Source organism: Pleuronectes platessa, chromosome 9 (genome assembly GCF_947347685.1).
Source record: "Pleuronectes platessa chromosome 9, fPlePla1.1, whole genome shotgun sequence".
NCBI classification, from domain to species: Eukaryota; Metazoa; Chordata; class Actinopteri; order Pleuronectiformes; family Pleuronectidae; genus Pleuronectes; species Pleuronectes platessa.
Genome location: NC_070634.1, coordinates 13,077,924 through 13,097,179, shown reverse-complemented (window position 1 = coordinate 13,097,179; position 19,256 = coordinate 13,077,924). Strand labels below are relative to the sequence as shown.

The following is a 19,256-nucleotide window of genomic DNA, read 5'->3' as shown; positions in this document are numbered from 1 at the left end:
TGAAATGGAGCAGTTGAAAAAAGTGTATTTAAAAATAAGTAAGTTCTGATATAAAGCTGATTAATACAATTATATAATCAAATCCTAATGACTTAAACAGCGATGGTTAACCCACCACCTCTAGCCAACTGAAGAAATTATGATTCTCATCGAAGGTAACTAAATGAAAATGTAATGTTTTCAAAATAAAAGCATGAAGCGCTTACCTGTAAGCTGTTATCCTGAAGTGAAGGTAGAGAAGTGTTTGTTTGTTTTTTAACTCGCACTTCTTCTCATCAGAGCATCTCCTGAAATCTCTCAGAGTCCTGCTGCAACTTTCTGCTCCGACTCCCAGAGAAGAGCAATCACCAAAGTTTCTCCTGTGATGTTCACTTCGACCTCGCTGAGTCCACAATTATCGACTGTTTAGATTATCTATCAATTATCCTATTAGGAGTGAACGGGAAGGAGGGATGGAGAGTGAGAGAGAGACTTCCTCCATGTGCAGGTGCAGGTTACCTCTCTCTCTCCGTCCCACTGGCTCTCTCTCTCGCTCACTCTCTCTCCTCCCATCCGCACTCTGAATGGTAGAGTTACAGAGAAGCACATGGAAGGAGTTTTCTCCCCCCCCCCCCCCCCCCCCCTCCATTAGAAACTAATGATAATGTTCAGGAAGTGAAGTGCAGCTTAAAAGGTCAAACTTTCATACTTTTAAGGTCACTTTATGGGATGCATATTTCTCAAATAGATAAATGGATAGATAGATAGATAAATAGATAGATAGATGGTTAGATGGATATATGGATAGTAATTTTCAATTTCTCATTCTCATTTTATCTATCTGATGGTCGTAAAGCACTTTGTAACATTGTACGTGAAATAATATGTATTAAAGTTTATAATCTGTATTATCTTAGTTTTTTGTTTATAAGGGCCAGAGCACTGACAGACACTGACAGACAGTGAGGCCCTATTGAAATTGTAATTATCATTATTTTTTTCAGGCAAATGAATTGGCTTTTTGTTATTATACATCTTTTAAAATTATTTAATTAAAAATGTACCACCTTCGCAGAAGCGGACTGCGTACCTCCTGCACTACAGTATACTCCTATATGTATATTCCTTTTCTGCTTGTCACCCGTTCTCTGTGTTTTCACACTTTATTAGTCAACATTAATGCTGTTACTGTTGTGTTAAGTGAATCAAGTCAGGCTCCTACTTATCGTTGTAATGTACCATTGTATTTTTTTATTTTGACACATCACCTCTATACTAATCATCACAATATCACAGGTTTTTATGCTGTGGAGGAGCCTGATGCTGTGGCCCGCAGACAGTCTGCACGTCTGAGAGGCTGGAATCTGTGCGCATGTGCGTGTGTTCGTGTGTGCCTGTGTCCACCTTATGCTTGTACTCCGTGGGGGCCATCTAGTGGCTAGAGCATGAACACACAGGGAGGACAGAAGATCAATTGCTTGATCCAGATTACTTTCTGTGGTACAGGATGTTCCTCCACTCTTGTATAAGCAGAGAGATCAGGTTTGGAAAAAGCACAAAGTGGAAAGTTTGTGCAAAGTGTGTAGGCTTGAAAAAGTCAGCTGATGAGACTAATTACTTAGTTGATTTGGACAGATTATCATTATGGAAGTACACTTTTCTTACATTCTGTCACAGCAGAAGCTAGAATTCAACGGCTACATTCATGTTTAATGAACATTTAGGGAATTAAGTAATTATTTTTCTGAATCAAAATAGTATACATTATTTGAAATACTGATACAGCTCAGCAATATAATGTGTTAACCCCCTGTTTATCCTCATCTCTTCCAAGAATTAAATGGATTCTTCCTTGGATCATATCCCAACCCCCCCACAAATGTTTATGGAAATCTATGAAGTGCACAATCCAAAAGTCAGACAAACAAACAAGCCAACAGCATAAGAACATAACATCCTTAGTGGAAGCAATAAGTCCAAACATGACAGTACAAACTCAGATTTTAGATACGTTTTTAAATAACTTTATTCTGTAAGAATTCTCAAAATGAGGGATGGTTTCTGTTCTTATTCAATTCCTCTTTGAATAAAATATTATTTTTTCAAAATTGCATTGGGTTTCTTCTAAACAGACACCTGAAATGATCTATTTACAAAAGAAATCTGTTAACAAATGTATTAGAACTCATCTCGACAGTATACTCAATCCGCCTCGCTCTCCCCACAACACCAAAATACTTTTTTAAAAATTTTAATTACAATGTTTTCGCTTGGTACAAAATATGCTGTTTCACAATATTAAATCAAGTCTTTTTCTTAATTATATCTTCATATCGCTGACAATGTGGGAGTATGTACAAAGGGAAGGGGAGGGACTGGTGTCATGTGATCTGATGCGGCGCCTCCAGCATCTCCATCAGGAAGGTGTCGATGGGCGTGTCCCCGATCAGCTTGAAGAAAAACAGATGCTCCAGGCACTTGAGGCCGATGGAGCGGAGGGCGGGCAGGCGGAGCAGCAGTTTGGCAAACCTGGGGAAGAGGAGAACAAAAACTAAGACGAGTCTTCATATAAGCCCTCATTAGTCAAATGTATTTTTTTATTAATTTCCAAATTCTCTCAAAAATAATTATCTTCATCTTCTTTTTCTTGATCATTCAATGTGGGCTTTTACTTCCCAGAACCTGTTGCCCCCAGCAGTCACATCAACATTAGCAATTGAATCCATTAAAGACCCCATTCAATTCATTTCAATTAAGTTCTTAAAAGATATTTTAATTTGAATATTTAAAGATATTTTTGGGACATTTAGCCTTTAATTAGTACCAAAACTAAAAGGCTGGGTCAGACAGGCAGCTGCTGCAGGAGGACTGTGTCTGACTGCATGAATGTGCGTTGGTTGTGTATGGTTATACTTCTAGGATTATACTTTTAAATCTAGAGCTGTGCTGCAATGCAATGTCGCCCTTAATCTTCACTGCTCTGTACAACCACAAAAGAGCAATTGAACAATACTGTTCAATGGTGATGGATCCGATCCTGTAATGCATTTCCTACCTGCCAGGCTGATCTGGGTATTTCTGTTTAGTATATGACTCCAACGAAGCATAGACTTTTTCCCTCAGCCCCTCGACCTCCGCTGGGTTTGAAAGACCTTTTGCATCTGAAATAATACACAAATTCAAAGGTCACATACAACCAGATGGAATCACTTCTGTTCCACAAAACATATACCTGCATTTCAACCTGTTTGAATGAAAAAAGGACAGAAACTAAAGCACTAATGTGTTTTTCCTGATCAGGGATAAATACACAGATTTAGAGTGAAGACATCGAAGAAACCCATCTGCTTAATAAGAAAGCAGTGGGAGAATTTGTCACATTTAACAAACAACTCGGATAATTCAAAATCCAGAGATAACAGACCTGGGTTGAAGAGGACGATGGCTCGCAGGCAGCCGAGCTCTGTCTTATCCATCTGCATGTCTTTCATTTTAGATACCAGCTCTGTCAGTACTCTGCAGGGGAACAAGAGAATTACATCAGAGAGTTAATATACATTTTTCCAAAATGTACTAAATCAGTTGCTGACCAGTGATATAGATGTGCTTTGCCTCCAATTCTTAGCAAACATTTTACCGTTTTCAGACATGACCTCCAGAAAATTGATTCTGGACACATTATATAAAGAATATGAAGAACACAGTGGGGGATTTCATGGGTTAGACGTGTTGACAACAACAGGACAATTCGACATTTTCCCAACATATGACTATAAGGGGCTGGCAGAAGACAGTTCTACCACGTACACACCCTCTGGAAAACTTAAGATAAATGTCCAGAGTTCAGTGCAGGTCTGAAAACTGCTCAAGAGAAACTATTCACCTCAACATAAATCACACATCAAACACATGTGAATGATGGTGGCCTGGAGAAACAGCCATATTTTCTTTACCTATGTCCAGAATATGACTCAAACATCTGCAGTGGTTGTGAACAAGTCTATAGTTACACTTCCTCTAACAGTAATAGAGGTGAATTACAAGTATTTGGATATTTAAGTGAATAAACCTTGTAGAGTCAACAAACAGGTTAGCTCATCATGGCTGACATTGAGCTTTTCAGTTGTTGTCATATCTGCTACCTACCTATCAAAGATGGAGCCCACTCCTGCACTGTGGGCACTGCTCCTGTGGACATGGAGGCCCGTCGCCAACAGGATGCCGTCTTTTACCGTGACTGAGCGATGTGAGAACGAGGCGATGAGGAGCTCGTTCCAGCCTGGAAACAAAAAGAAAACAACTGTGACTTCTCCCACTTCCTGTCGAATCCCCATCTAACAGTCCATTTGAGGTTTGTGTAAATGATTGGTGACTATATTTTATTACCTCTGCCAAAGAGGTTTCCTTCGGTGTTTGTATGTTTGTTATGTAGCTGGATTATGCAGAAAATTGGATTTCCACGAAAATAGCTGGAAGAATGTAAAATGGGTCAGGGAAGAACCCAAAACATTTTGGTGTGGTTCTCTTTCTTTAAATTGAGACTTTTTTACATTTTCAAAGATTTCCCCGGGAATAATTCATGGACCCTGATGAAAAAAATCAGTAATGTTAGTACTAATATCCATGAGTGTGTGCAATTCCGTGCATCATGCAGGAATTTAAGGGTGCCTTGGCAGAGGTATCCACTTTACAGAGTGCGATTCTAGTTCTGATGGAAGGGTTCTGCTGTCCCGTGTTTCTCTTAAAACTAAAATAATCTCCGTTAGACTTCTTCATGGTGTCTAATCTCTCACCAGCAGGGGGCAGCGTTGTTACAGCTGCACACCGCACTGCTGGGACTCAGAAAATAGTCCAGTTATATTTGGTTTCATCGCTCCATTTAACTACATGGCAAAGATGTGTTGAGTGACTGTGGACGACTAATAATAGAGGGTCTGCCGGAGGCTGAATAAATGCTGGGTCATAGAAAGGCGGCTGTGGCTCAGGGGTTAGAGCGGTCGTTCTCTAAATCAGAAGGTCAGTGGTTTGATCCCAGTCTTCCCTATAGTCTACAGGCCGATGTGCTTGGGCAAGATACTGAACCCTTTCCTGGCCGTCAAAGTGCTGCACATAGAAGCAATGGGTGAATTAAAAACTGTACTGTAAAGTGCTTTGAGTTAATGCAAGGAAATGACCCTTTGTGTACCTCTGCATCCACATTTCAGTTATTTACACAAATGCTTGCTGATGGGTTTGCGCGGAGAGCCCACCTGCTCGTAGTAGGATGACCTGGTCGTCGAGCGGGATTTCGGAGAAGTGCGGGATCCTTTTGGCCCACTCCACCAGGGTGAAGAGCTGCTTGTCTGCTGCTTGGCAGATATTGGTGACGGGGTCGTTCGTCTGGAAGGGGAACGAGTAGATGAAACGTCAAATCGACAACAGCGCTGGCGAGCAACTCCGCTGACACCTGAACATGTCTATCAGCAGCTAGAGCAGGTGCAGCTAAACTCTTCTTTAGTGCCTTGTAAACCAACACATTCCTCTCAGGACCTGTGAAGGTTTCAGAAGTCAGTTTCAAAAATGATCACAGAGTTCAGTTCCCACTTGCACCGTGTCACCGGAGCTCAGTGGCAGAGGGTAAGATTTATAGCAGGGCTCTTGTGTTGGATTACATGAGACTGTGCAGGGTTACTCCATAAAATCAGTGTGTATGTCGCTGTTAATTCATTGCCCTATCAGAATAAAGTTTAAGTGAAAGGTCAAATTATTTCTAAAGGTAAAACAACACAGACAGACGTCAGGGCAGTTGTCAGCAGCACTGACAGGAGCTTGTCTGAGTCAGGAAGTTACAGTAAAGCCTGTAACTCTATATAATCCAAATTGATTACCAATCAGTACAACATGTAAATCATGGATCAGGCTGCGTCAGTGTAAATCTTCACTTGCACTGATCATATCATCACTTCAGCTTCAGGACCAACATCATAAAGATGCAGGTTTTTTACTTTAACAAAGTTGTTCCCTCATTTGTTAGTTTCCACCTCAACTTCAAGGTAAAGATACCTCAAGGGTTGGGCAAATTCAAAATTCTATAACCAGATTCAGCATGTGAATATGAAGACTATGTAAGTGCAGGGGGAAAAGATTTTGGTTTGTAGTTTGACCAATCACGTTTGAGCAGACTGCGGTCACCGCAGGTCAACAGAGCACGAGGCCAAACCCACCGATTGACATGCATCGGCTATAAGCTTTTTAATTTATCTGCATTCAAATACAGATTGCTTTTATCTTTTTTTAAGTCTACACTGGAAGCCTTAAAACATAAGTCGCTGTCCCCAGAGGCTGCTTCGTTGTCGGGCTTTAGTTGATGGACACAGACATTGGGACAAAGCTCTGTGTCTGTGATCCTTACAGAGTTCCCGGGGCTACCCTCGCTGTACGTCTCTGTTTTGGGCTCCACCGCCACCTCAGCATCCAGGATCTTGTCAACAGGCATCTCCTCGTTGAAACTGCTGGTAGATTCCACTTCGATCTCCCCCCGCTCCTTCCCACGCTGCCTCTCTTCCTGCACCGCTGCACACACACACACACACACACAAATAAGAGCATATATTTAAGGACAAACCACCCACGCTTAATCTTTTGGTGCAGATATTCATGGCAACATCCCTGATACAACAGTAACTCTGCATCTCTGGAACCTTAATGTAACCTCTGAAGCAGATTCCCTAGAATACAAAATATCTTCCACATCTGCTTACTCCTGGAACTGTGGACCACATTTACCGCACAATCAAATATTCAAATCCAGGACTAACATGGTCATGGTTGCAACAGGTATATTTATGTAATTACACAGTTTACTAAAGATGGTTGTGCATCACGCTAAGAAGCAAGAAACTGTCCGAGGCCGACGTGTTCATATCAACAGGAGAATATCCAGAACTATCATAATAAATCCGCTTTTAATACTGTGTTTTTGTTTACAGAACATCGACACTGGCAACAACAATTTAAATTTAAATTCCACTGTGTCTTTTTTACAGCCCACTGTCTCTCTTCGCCAAAAGCTCTCCATTCTTCTCTTTCCAAGTTTACATTTTCTGTGGCGCCTTCTCAAAGTATGGCACCTTTTTTTGATGCTGACACATTTGTATTCTCATTGTTTTGCATCTGCTCCCTGTTAGAAATGTCACGTAAACGCCCCCACTTGCTCGCTGTGAACTTTCGGGACCTTCTATGGCGTCACTTGGACATTTTGCTACGGGGCTGACAGGACAAGTCCCGGAAAATATCCGTAATAACTGACTCTGACGTTTGAGTTCTCACGTTCGGCCCCTCCGGAATATTCAGTGCATGTCTGAAAGCAGTCTGAAAAATGTTTTGTATCTTGGGAAACTTTGGGATGTAATATATTCCTGTAGGGTTGATCAATGCGTGTTTGTAATGAAAACGCATGTTCGGTGTTATAAAAGTTTCTGAAAAAGACACTCCCCAGGCCCACCTTCTCTCTTCATGCCCATGGCCAGGCACTTCTGGTAGCGACAGTATTGGCAGCGGTTTCTCTGGCGCTTGTCGATCAGGCACTCCTTCATGTCTCGACACGTGTAGCTGAGGTCTTTTCGGACGGTCCTCTTGAAGAAACCTTTGCATCCCTCACAGCTGTAGACACCGTAGTGTTTCCCTGTGGAGAAAAAGACCCCCACATCAAGTTCTTCTCTTCAGTCAGCATTGAGTCTCACTGTACCTCAGGTTCAGTGTGGATTATATATATGTTTGGAATCAGGATTGGACTACAATAACAACCCTATGAAAAACCCATTAAACACAAAATCAATAGAGCTGTGAAGAGTTTAGCAAGAAGAAAAATAAAACCGGCAAACTGCCTGACAAGTCACCTTGAAATCAATGTGTTATCCTTCCTCCACTCATCTGTGTGATAATGTGTATGTGGGAGTGGAAGTGCAAAATGTCCTACTTCCTCACCCTTACCTGAGGAGCGGTCCCCGCAGATGGCACAGATGTGCTTGGACATTCCCCCGGGGCTGGTGCACTGGTAGTTGATGTTCCCCAGGTTCTGCAGCCCCGGCGGAGGCTTGATGTCCTCCGAGCTGCTGACGCTGTTCATCGAGTTCATCTGAGGATGCCAGGAAGAGAGAGCAGAGACAGAGGTTGAAGCTGAGGTGGCCAGAACTGAGCGAGCCGAGCCGAGGAGGAAGCGCAGGGGAAGTAAGAAGTGAAAAGTGCGAGGCAGGTCTCATGATACTGCCTCTCTTCCTCTATTCCTCAGTTGGTCTTCTGTGTGCCCATATTATCATTTTCTCTCCCCACCCACACACTTTTATTGTGAAAGTGTCGCAGGGTGCGATCACATGCTCGCGCAGTGGGAGGAGCTGAGTCTGCTGTCTGAGGCTTGTCACACAGGTTTCTCGATGTTTGTTGACAGGGAGAGGCGTTGGGAGTCACGTGTGCAGAGGGTGCAGTTCTCAGGCACTGACAGCAGAGGGGGCTCCCGGGTAGGGTTTTTCAAACTCGGGAGAATGGAGGAGATTTGAGGTGTTGAAGATGTCGATGCTTCTAATGTCCTCGTGATTCATTTAATCAGTTCTGATTTTGGATTTATGAGCCTCGTTCAGCAGCGTCCCAGGCGGTTTGAGAAAATTCATACCTAACGTATTGAGACTGATGTCTCTGAGGTCTCACGTGTCACTAAAGGAGACAACAAGGTGTAAACTACCCACTGAGGTTAGAATAAGTGAGACCCTGCAGCGCTCAGTGGAGGTAATAGAGCCTCTTCAGTGAGATTAATAACATGTTCAAGGCCGGGGACAACTCGTCTGACTTCCTTAGACTTTTTCATATCTCTTTCTCTCTTATCTCCTCACCGCCCTTTGGCCCTCTCCTGCCGATCGAGGGCCAGGTGGGACCATGGGACGCATGCATGTGGTGCACATTTATGTTTGTTTGTTTGTGTATGTGCACACGTCTGCCCTCCCTCGGAAGCAACAAGGCTGACCTACATATGCTCTCCCGTCCTATATATTTGATGCAGCTTGACGTATAGGACGGTCACCTCAGGCTCTTCCTATCACTTATTTACGTAGTGCACTTTCTTATGAATATCCTCTAATGGCTGAGCTGAGCGGAGGACTCCGCGGCTGTGACCTCACAGCGGAGGAAGATTATACAAGAGATTTTTTTCTTTCTTTCTTTCTTTCTTTCAGTTTTTCCCACAGAACTCTTGTTTTCTACACCGCCACTGGCCTCTTCATCTATAGATGCCCCAAAGGCTGGCAGTCACACTTAAATGAGCATTCAGCCCCCTGCGTGTTCGCTCATCGGTGAATCAGTACCGCACAGCGATTCCTCTGCAGTGCTCTGTTTTCACAAATAATTAATTTTACACATGTACAGCTTGAGAGAAATAAGCCTTGTGGTGAACTCAAACAGTTGTTCAGACGCACATTCAGTTTCAGACGGACAGCATATTGGCGCCAAAACGGCTACAAGCACTGTATATGGATTATTGATGCGTCATACATTCTTTATACCGCACATGGTTTGAAGAACACACTGCATCATATATGTAAGGTTTACTCATGGGCCGGACGTGCAGATCCACTCTTCAATAATCTTGTATTTCTTAAATGAACTAAGAAATCTATAATCCAATTAAATCAAATCTGGTACAATTGGTAACCGTGTCGTTCTAAGATTCACTGTTCGAACAGATCAAGCTATTCACCAATATTCGATCAGTGGGGAACGTAATCCAAAGAATGAAAAATTATATTTTAACATTTCACAGACCAAATCATTTATTAATTAACTGAGACAATGATTGACTGATTAATATATGTTCAAATTAATCCTTGGATGAAAATTCAAATTAATACTAAAATAATTACATTATTACCACTTCATTTGGAGCAGCTTACACAGACAGGTTCAAGGAGCTTAATAAGGATAAAGAACGTATAAGAATAGATAAAGAGTAAATAATAAAGTTAATGACAATAAAAAGTTGTTAAAAAATGGATAAAAAGATCTATATGCTAGCTCTAAATTTGAACTAAAATACAGCCCTCCCCCCACATGCATCTCAAAGCACAGGATTAGATTCGATCACTCCCAAATTGTGTCGGCAGTAATTCATTATACAAATAAATACTATAAAAATAACTGAATGTTAACTGGGAGCTTTAAATGGTTTTTTTGCAACTAAAACCAGCAGTGGATTAGTCAAACAATGTCAGAAAGTACTGATTAATACTTGATAAGAAGAAAATGATAGCAGAACCCTTGAATATCCCCGTCATGGATGTAGAAGCGTAATATTCAATATGCTTGTGTTCATTTTTGTCACCGCATGACGGGCTCGTGAACTCCAGTTAACCCGTGAAAACAGTACGACACATTACACGACACAATGACCTGATGGCGGCTTGGTCACTGGCTGTCGGTGAGCAGTCAAAAGATGGTGACACCGAACAATCGTATTAACTCTGACTGTCCCTAAAGGCACAGATCCATACTGTGATTGAAGCAACGTATATTGCTCTCCGCTGCGCCCTGCAGCCCTGGCCTCAATCCGGCCTCTGAAGCACAATGTGTGTGAGTGTGTGTGTCAAAGTGCAGAAACACAACATCGTCAAAGCTTTAAGCCTTGTGGGGTATGTAGTTCATTCTATGGGCCACTTAAAGCAAGTATTTCCATTAGCCCTCTGCTTCTCTTGCAGTCCGATATGCCAAAGAAAAAAAAAAAGAGCAGTCTCGTGCTATTTATAAATATCTGCTATAATAACCAGTATGATGCTGTAAAAGGAGATTAAACCGACAATATACAGGAAAAATAAACAAGAACAAACGTGTGTTGTCCTAGTTGGACTGTGTGTCTTAAGTCCCCTTGGCATAACAGCAGCAACGCAGAACCCACCGATGACCTTTAGGGAGAGACGTGTAAAGGTCAGTAGAAGGGGAGGGAACCGCGAGAAAACCCAAGGTTTGCCAGCCCAACACATTGGATATGGCTAACCTTCAACGTGCCGACCGCTGCCGGAGATTCCAAAAACGGAAGGCACATGATCGACCGAAGAACATGATAGTTTCACGCAGACAGACTTTGCAAAAATAGTTGTTTGAAGGAAGATAAATCTCTGTTTAAAAAGGGCGAAGCTATGAATAGAAGGCCCTGTCTGATTTTAAACAAGAGGGCGATTGCCAAAATTTCATCTGGAGTGCACCAAACATCATAAATTGTTCATTTTATCTAAATGAACCTTGAAAGAAGTCTTCCAAGACAATGTCCGATGATGTGTGTCACCATCAAAACACTTTCCTACCTGTGGACTGCAGAGAGGACCAAAGTTCATGTTGGGCGTGGACGGCAGCGATACAGAGGGAGAGCCCAGGGACGATGTGATGACGGGGTAGGGTGAGGCCAGGCCGTTCATCGACGAGCCCAGGGTGGACATGGGGGACTGCAGGGGCCTGGAGCTGCTGATGACTGACGGGTGCCCCACCATGCCACCCATGGGGGGCGGGTGGTTGTGGGCCGCACTCATTGGCCCCGTAGAGTCTGGGGGAGAAGGAAAGGTGTGTTAGAGAAACAGAGTGAAGAGGATATATAGCTATCAATCAATCTAATACAACAAATCCTGTATTTACACTGTAAATGTTTATTTGGAACTCAGTCAGCACATGATTGAAAGGTTAAATATGAATTAGTAAATAGAATGACTGCGTGTTGTAACACAATACTACAACTCTTCGAACTCAGGCATCATAGAACTTAGTATGTCACCTTAAAGTCAATATGGTAGATATGACTTTTACTACAAATGAATTGAAGTTTTATAAAAACATAATCTCAGCTACGCATCTGACGTCCATGTTACTGTGGAGTTTTCTTGGCCCTCAATAGAGACTTTTGGAAATGCTGCTGGAGCTGTTTTAATTACAAACCTCCAGGGTTGAGTTTTAGTGAGAATGAGCAGAAACTGAGACGACAGTGATGCAGACGACCTCCTTTGCTTCCTCGATGGGTTTCACCAGTCACAACATATCCTTGACTCTGTTCCTGAAGCCTCTGGTAATCGGCTGCGACCACCAGTAGTAAACGCAGCACGGTTAACAAGTAACAAGTGTTGCAAACCCTAATTATCAGTAACACTTCCACCTACTCATTTGTCCAAGCAAAAAAAAATCCCTGCTCTCACTTTTTCACTGTTGTTGTTTCTCATTCTTATTATTTTCCGCAACTTAACAGCAAACTGCAGCCAGGACAGTTTGCTTCCTGTTTACAACAGCACACACATGCCCAGTCTACGTTATTGGTCCTGCTTCTTCAGTTTCACATGACAGCTCCCCAAAAGTGAGGCCAAAACATCTTGCCTCCTCCATGTTAACAGATGAAAGATTTCCCTCCCAAATATGGTTAATTTCATTTTAGGTTGCTCTAGTCACACTGATTGTCCTGGTAAGTTTACTTTTAATTTGTTTCTACAAAAACACGGTGAAACGTCATGATTGACAGCTGAGACCGACTTCCGATTGGTTGAGCACATGTATCAGCAGGACCTTGCAAATCAACTCCACTATCACTACTGCTCCAGCTCCGGCTCTAAATGACATCATCATACAGCGCATGATGTCGACACCCATATCCGATATCTTGGCCTCATGTTTTTTCAGTGGGAGGAAGCCCTCATTTCTGGAAGTGAGCTAAAATGCTCATCTTATCGCAGCACTGAGCAGAGAGGTGGGAAGGAACCATATCATTAAAGCTGTGGGCTATAAGATAAAAACAGTCAGTATCATCTTTTACAATACGCAGTCATTTTGTCCATTGCTATTACAAAAAATATTGACAATAGAAGATTCAAGTGTTCAGAAGAGCAAATCCACCTGATAATCAGACTTTACAATGAGTGGAACACTTTGATCACGAGCACAAAACGTACCGTATGGGAAAGTGACTTAGAAGTGGAAAACCTGATTTCCATTTTAATGATCATAAGTGTAAAAATACATTGCTGACCAACAGTGCAATATGCATGGAGGCAGTCAGAACGTTGTGTCCACCTGATTTTGGTCACAGGGTTCTGATTCTGCTTTGCATCCCCTGATGCAAGCTGACAGGCTGGCATTTACATAGATGACCTACTTAGAAAAGATGTCAGTCAACTGGGTAACAGGGTGTGGTGTGTAATTTCATGCATGTGCTGTAGCTGTGAGGACATTCATTCACCATCAAGCAATATTTCAACAACTGACGTACGCATTCTGTATGTACATGCACGGAGCAACATGTACAGTTCACATAATTAATACGTACAAGTACCGCAGGCTGTCACATGCTCTGGTACAGACTGATGCAATGAACAATGTGTCTCTGGGCTAATGTCAGTGACTCATGGGAGTGAATGAAACCATTTCTCTATGGAAAATGCTACTGATGAAGAGTGACACAGAGTGACACACAGTGTGCCAACGTGTGCAAGTTAATGGTTGGATTTCTCAGAATGGCAAGAAAATGCAGACGCTTCTCCTTGTGTGTCGGTGAACCATCCCCCACCCACCTTTACACACACACACACACAAACACACGCACGCAGTGTGATACTTGGCCACTGTTCTTAGTTAAATGTCACATTCCTGTGTGTATGAGTGTGTGTGTGGGGGCGATGGTATGGTACCCTGACACACAATGAAAAGCACCTGTTTGAGTTTATGACAATTTGAAGTGAAGGTAATTTCTCTTCTCTTCCTCCCTCAAAGCTCAACAGGGTAGGAGATCACAGTTTCCATGTATGTTGCTAACCAGCCAATAGGCTAGTTGACGGAAGTAACAACTAGGGCTCCGCAATATGACGAAATGTAAAAAAAAACATTGATCTTCTTCTATTGTAAGCTATCGTTAATTCCAATCAAACGTTATATATTGTTGGGATGATGTTCTGTTTTCATCCTAATAAAGAAGGATACAGGCAGGAACTGAATAAAGGCAGCGTAAACAAACATGGAAGAGGGTGAATGTGACAAAAAATGACAAAGACTCTGACCAGCCGAGACAAAACGAGGAGCTCGTACCTAGGATAGAGTCTACTTCTGTCTCGCGGACATGGATTAAATATGAAAGGTCTGACTAGAAAATCATGATTTGAACATAATGCTGCGGCCCAGTCTCCACAACACACGCTGGAATCATGTCAAACAGTACTGAGTCTACGGATGAGAAGAACCACCCTCAAAACAAACCAACAACTCAAGATGTTGGAAGAGGCGTTCACATGCAGCTCACCATATGGCAAAGAAACACGAAGATGGAAGAAGATAACAGCTGCCATAACAAAATACACCTTTAAAGACATGGCACTAAAATTACAAAGTCAAAGAAAAGGTACGATTAACAAGATGATCTGTGTGTTATCATATGAGTACCTCAATTAGGATATGAGATTTAGGTCAATAAACATTTTTGTAAAACATAATCTAGACTAACTTCAATAAAATATATTTCTTGAGATAATTTTGTTATGATCATTTCATTTGTCAGGAAATGAAATTCCCAGTCGAAAACAACGCAATCCTTTGTCCCTTGACATTTTCAAGTAGGAAATAAACGTTATATTAGCAAAGAGACCCGGTTGCATCTCCCAGTTAAAGATGCAGCAAGACTTCCCTGTTCCTGCCCCAGAGTCAAATGATAAAGCGAAATGTTTTACACGTCAGCTAAATGAGGAACATCCAAGAGCTAAGAAGAAGAAGAAGAAGAATTTTAAATTAGCCAAGCAGTCTGGCATGAGCAGTCATTGCACAATTTAAGGTACAAAGCAATGCATATTGTTTATTTAATCTAAGGGAAATGCTAAATGCTGACACTTTGAGAAAGTATTCACAGTAAGATTCCACGTTCTTCATGCTCTTTTGAAGTAGCTATCAGTTTTGTTTTTTGACCTAGTTCTGAGAAATAACTTAAAGTTTCTGCCTGTCAGTTTCCTGAAGTGACAAACCCTTTGCAGCCTTTTTTTAAGTTAGACCGAACCCCTAGCTGAATGCTTTGGAGTGCTTCTGAAAAGTTGCTCTGATACTTAACCTCTTGCAGTGATTAAGTTTCACATTATTCTCTGCCCCACTGGAAATGAGAAGCATAGCCTCTATTTAAAAAGAAATGGAAAGTATGAGTAAGGCAACACAGTTGCTTTCAGATGTCAAGGATTTGGGGAAACAGTCAGAGGAACATCACATTGTCATCACAACAGCACTTTGTGCATTGAGACACACTCTACAACACACAGCTGGCCATTCAGTCCCTCTCTGGATGCCAAGGAACAGATGTTGTGCAACTTCCTGTTTAGCAGCGAGACTATAGCCTCCACCCCCTCTCTCTCGCTCACCCACTTTCTCCAGCCCTCCATGAGTGATCCCTGGCAGCCAAATATGTATGGGGGCCTCCCTCTCTCTCCCACAAAGCTGACTTGATACAGGAGATATATTGCAGCGCTATGCACTTTAAAAGCAGTCAACATTTTACAATGTATTCTATGGTCTGTGATTCTCCAAAATGCACAGCAAAGAAGTTCTCCAGTGCCAGGCATGTACTCCCAACTTTTTGGAGCACGTTTTCCTCTAATCAACAAGCTTACATAATGGATGAGCACAGGATGGGTACACCGTGTACTGTCTCAGTTTGTGCACTGACCCCCTCTCTCTATGCGCACGGCAAATTCCCTCCGTGGCTCAAAAGTTCTATTCTATTCTGGAAGTGCTGAATAGGAGATCCAGCTCCAGCTAACAATGTGTCAACGGGTTCTCACAATCATCCTGGACCGACACGTATCCAGATGTAGTACATGGAAGAATGAAGGTGGTGATATGGACCAACCGAAGACACACGCACAGCAACACTTTTTCATCTTAAAGGGGACATTTTATGCCTATTTTACCACAGTTGATATGGTTCCTTGGGGTCTGTAACATATTTTGGTCAAAATACCCCAAGGATCATTTAAAACAGCTCCTTTTTACCCTGTCTAAAACAGCCCTCCTCAGATTGAACTGTTTTGAGTGCCCCGCCCCCCTCACCCCCGGTGAGCCTGGCTGCGAGAGCCCCACCTCCCCAGCGCAGCCCCGCAGTGGGAGCAGTGGGAGCAGTGGGAGCAGTGGGAGCAGTGGGAGCTTGAGCTGGCGCAGCAGCAGCATCCTTCCACACTGTTGGGTCAACGTTTAGAGGTGACCCGGGGGTCCCTTGTTTATGCGGCCACTTAAATGTCTGATGAGCAGCAGCAGCGAGCTAACGCTAGCCGGGCTCCACCGGCCCGGTTAGATCGCGAGCAAACGCTAGCCGGGGAGCCGGTAGGGGAGCCCGGCTAGCGTTTGCTCGCGAGCTAACGCCCATGTAGCTCGACTCCCTACATGGGCATGGTGTGACTATGACGTTTATTTCGGTCGTAATCCCATTCGATGCACTCTAGCGTATCGTTTCTGAAATTGAGGAACCACAACAACAAAAGACCTATGTTATATATATATTGTGTACTTACATCATTCAAAATGTTGCCAACAATGTTCAAGCTCAGAGAAATCCACCATTTTATTCAAGGTGATCCATTTTAATTGCATAATACCAACTTTACTTGAGGCTTTTCCTTTCTCTGCCAATACTTCTGGGACAAAAGACGTGTGATGAAGAAATAACACTGCTAGCCTGTTTGCTGCTTTTTCCACACACTGTCTGTACTTGTCACTCGTAATGGATTATTCATCGTTGTTTGCTGCTTAAAGTATATTGAAATGTTCATACATGATTTGCACATGAGTTGCACTCCCATGATCCCACGTTGCTTCAGGACAACATCAACTTTGTCTTTTTTCATTCTAATAAATTTAGAAAGCCCTAGTGGCCAAAGTTAAATAATTGTACATGTAATGGCTAGAACCCTCTTCAATGCTGTAGTATTTATTTCACTCTACTAGTAACAGGATCTAACTAACACTGAGAGGACTGATGGATTATCAGTTTTAAAAGTGATCTGTCAAGCAAAAGAAAGCCTCTGTTCGAGAAACAACATTCTCTGATCCCAGCTATACGAATGTGACTACTAAATAATGGGCAATCCAATAGGTTTGGGTTTGAGTCTGTTCGTTACACAACTCAAGCAACTTCAAAACATGTAACCTTGAGCTTAAAGAATTCCTGACATAGGGGAGTGTGTGTTTGTGTGTGTGTGTGTATATTTGGAAGGAGGCCAACATGTTCAGAGGAGGAAGCATAAATTGGCCAAGAGCGGCTCAAAGGGGCCTATCCTTGAATGACCCGACTCAACCGGCTGTTCCATCTCCATTCTATGTAAATCACATCAACACAAAGAAGCTTCTGGAATGTACAGCCCCGTCACACGTTACAGAGACACAGAGGTACAGTAAGGGGGAGGTTGTTCGTATAGACTGTGTGAGAAAACACTCATCACAGCGCTCTGAGCTCACTAAGATTTCGCTGCCTTGCTTCCTGTCAGTCGTTGTCTGAAAGCATCAGGAGCAAACAAACAGACAGAGCGGCGAAGGGCACCTTTGATCGCTGGCGTCGCAAATCAAAGGTCGCCTGTTACCAAACTCCTGACTGACTTTAAAAGAGTGTCTATCTGTAGCAGTCCACAATGTACGACAACAATAAATGTCACATTTACTAACTTTTTAAACACTAATTATATTGTCTTTCTTTTACACACAGGTTATGTTGTTATCCTATAATGCAAAACAATTAATTGATTAATTATTAGTTTAGGTAAATAATCATAAATCACTATAAATCAAAACATCTTTGAGTTGTGAACTGTAGTTTGGGGAAATTAAATAACCTGAAGGAATCGCTCTTGGTTATGGACATTTTTCACAACTTCCAGGAATTTTATATAAAGCCATTTGTCAGATTAGTTTACAATGAAAATATGGCCCCACTAAACTATGTAACTTTTGGCCGATGGGGCTCTTTCAATCAAAACAAGAAGAAAAGACCTAGTTTGATGACGTCGTGCAGCAGCATGGGATCATGGCAGTTTGTTGTCTTCACCACCTCTGCTGTAGAAAATCTACCTGCCGTGACTCAGGCACAAATCATGTTCACAGATGAGGTGCTGTAGTAAAGCTTCCTTCAAGTTACGCCGAGTTAAGAAATGAAAGATCATGATCCATTCCAAGAGACCCATACAAACAGTGGAAGGAAGAAACAGCTGACTGGCTAACAGTGTGTTTGCTTCTGTCATTTGTTGCCTGCCATGGAAGTTGTAGCTGGATATAAATTAACAACCCATTACCTTGAATCAAAATTGGGGATTTCTCTGGGTTTGAAGATTGTTTAAAACTTTTTTGATAACGTCAGTACACAAGTCAAGATAATATATATAACAAAGGTCTGGTTTTCTTCAGACATGAGTAATTGCTACTTATTATATCTTAGGTATGCAGGATATCTAACTTGTCATCAACAATCATGATGTTGAAATCTGTGTGTCTTATTTCACACGGCAGACAAGTGATCGAAAACAGAACAGCAGTGTAAAACCATTTCTGGTTTCCTGCACACACAGAACCACGACCACATCATCACCATCAATCAGCTGCTGAGAGCGGACGGAGCCAAACATTTAACCACAGATGCATCACACTGATCTGATGATCAACAGGTTGAGAGGAAACATCGCAGACCACAAACTCTCTAAATCTTTCACTGTTAATTACTGGGTAGTGAGTGCATGGACCACTCCACTGTGTGGTAATTCAATAAGCCCACGGCCCACTAACTAATAATATCTCTGTCTGAAGAGCAGAGCAGCACTGGGAGGCTATAGAAGAGGGAGGTGGAGGGGGGCAGCATGGGATAAATGGGCAGTAGATCCCGAAAACCAACAGTTTCAATACTTCAATACTGCAAGTGTTGTATGTGTGTGTGTGTGTGTGGCACGGTTGCATGCATGTTTATGCAGATGACAATGCTGTGACCAAATGACAGAGCACACAATGCACCCTAAAGTAATCAGAGGGACAGCCTGCAGAGCTCATCAGATACAGCACATATGTAATTAGGAAATCTCTTCGCTGCCGGTCCAGCTCACTAGCACTGGCCCTGCACCCTGACACACACACACACAAACACGCACACACTTCTTCTGTCACATAAAAAAAAAAAAAGGAAACAAATAAATTGTCCACGCACAGGAGCGCACAGTCGCCACCCTTTAAACATTCATTTCATTGCTAAATGAGGTTGATGTCTGATCAGTTGTGTCAGTAAATCCTCT

At 42.4% G+C, this 19,256-nt stretch overlaps 1 protein-coding gene across 2 annotated transcripts in view; it reads right to left on the bottom strand.

The window, feature by feature from the left end:
• Positions 1 to 1,980: 1,980 nt before the first annotated feature.
• Positions 1,981 to 19,256, bottom strand: part of rxrgb (retinoid X receptor, gamma b) — a 26,765-nt gene continuing 9,489 nt past the window's right edge. For both annotated transcript variants that reach the window (XM_053431345.1, XM_053431346.1), the window contains 9 exons: positions 11,301 to 11,536; positions 7,951 to 8,095; positions 7,463 to 7,642; positions 6,371 to 6,531; positions 5,229 to 5,358; positions 4,126 to 4,258; positions 3,404 to 3,495; positions 3,035 to 3,140; positions 1,981 to 2,508 (listed from right to left, as the gene is read on the bottom strand). In XM_053431345.1, the coding sequence (XP_053287320.1) occupies positions 2,361 to 2,508; positions 3,035 to 3,140; positions 3,404 to 3,495; positions 4,126 to 4,258; positions 5,229 to 5,358; positions 6,371 to 6,531; positions 7,463 to 7,642; positions 7,951 to 8,095; positions 11,301 to 11,536 (1,331 nt within the window). In that variant the 3' untranslated portion in view covers positions 1,981 to 2,360. The remainder of the gene's footprint in view (positions 2,509 to 3,034; positions 3,141 to 3,403; positions 3,496 to 4,125; positions 4,259 to 5,228; positions 5,359 to 6,370; positions 6,532 to 7,462; positions 7,643 to 7,950; positions 8,096 to 11,300; positions 11,537 to 19,256) is intronic.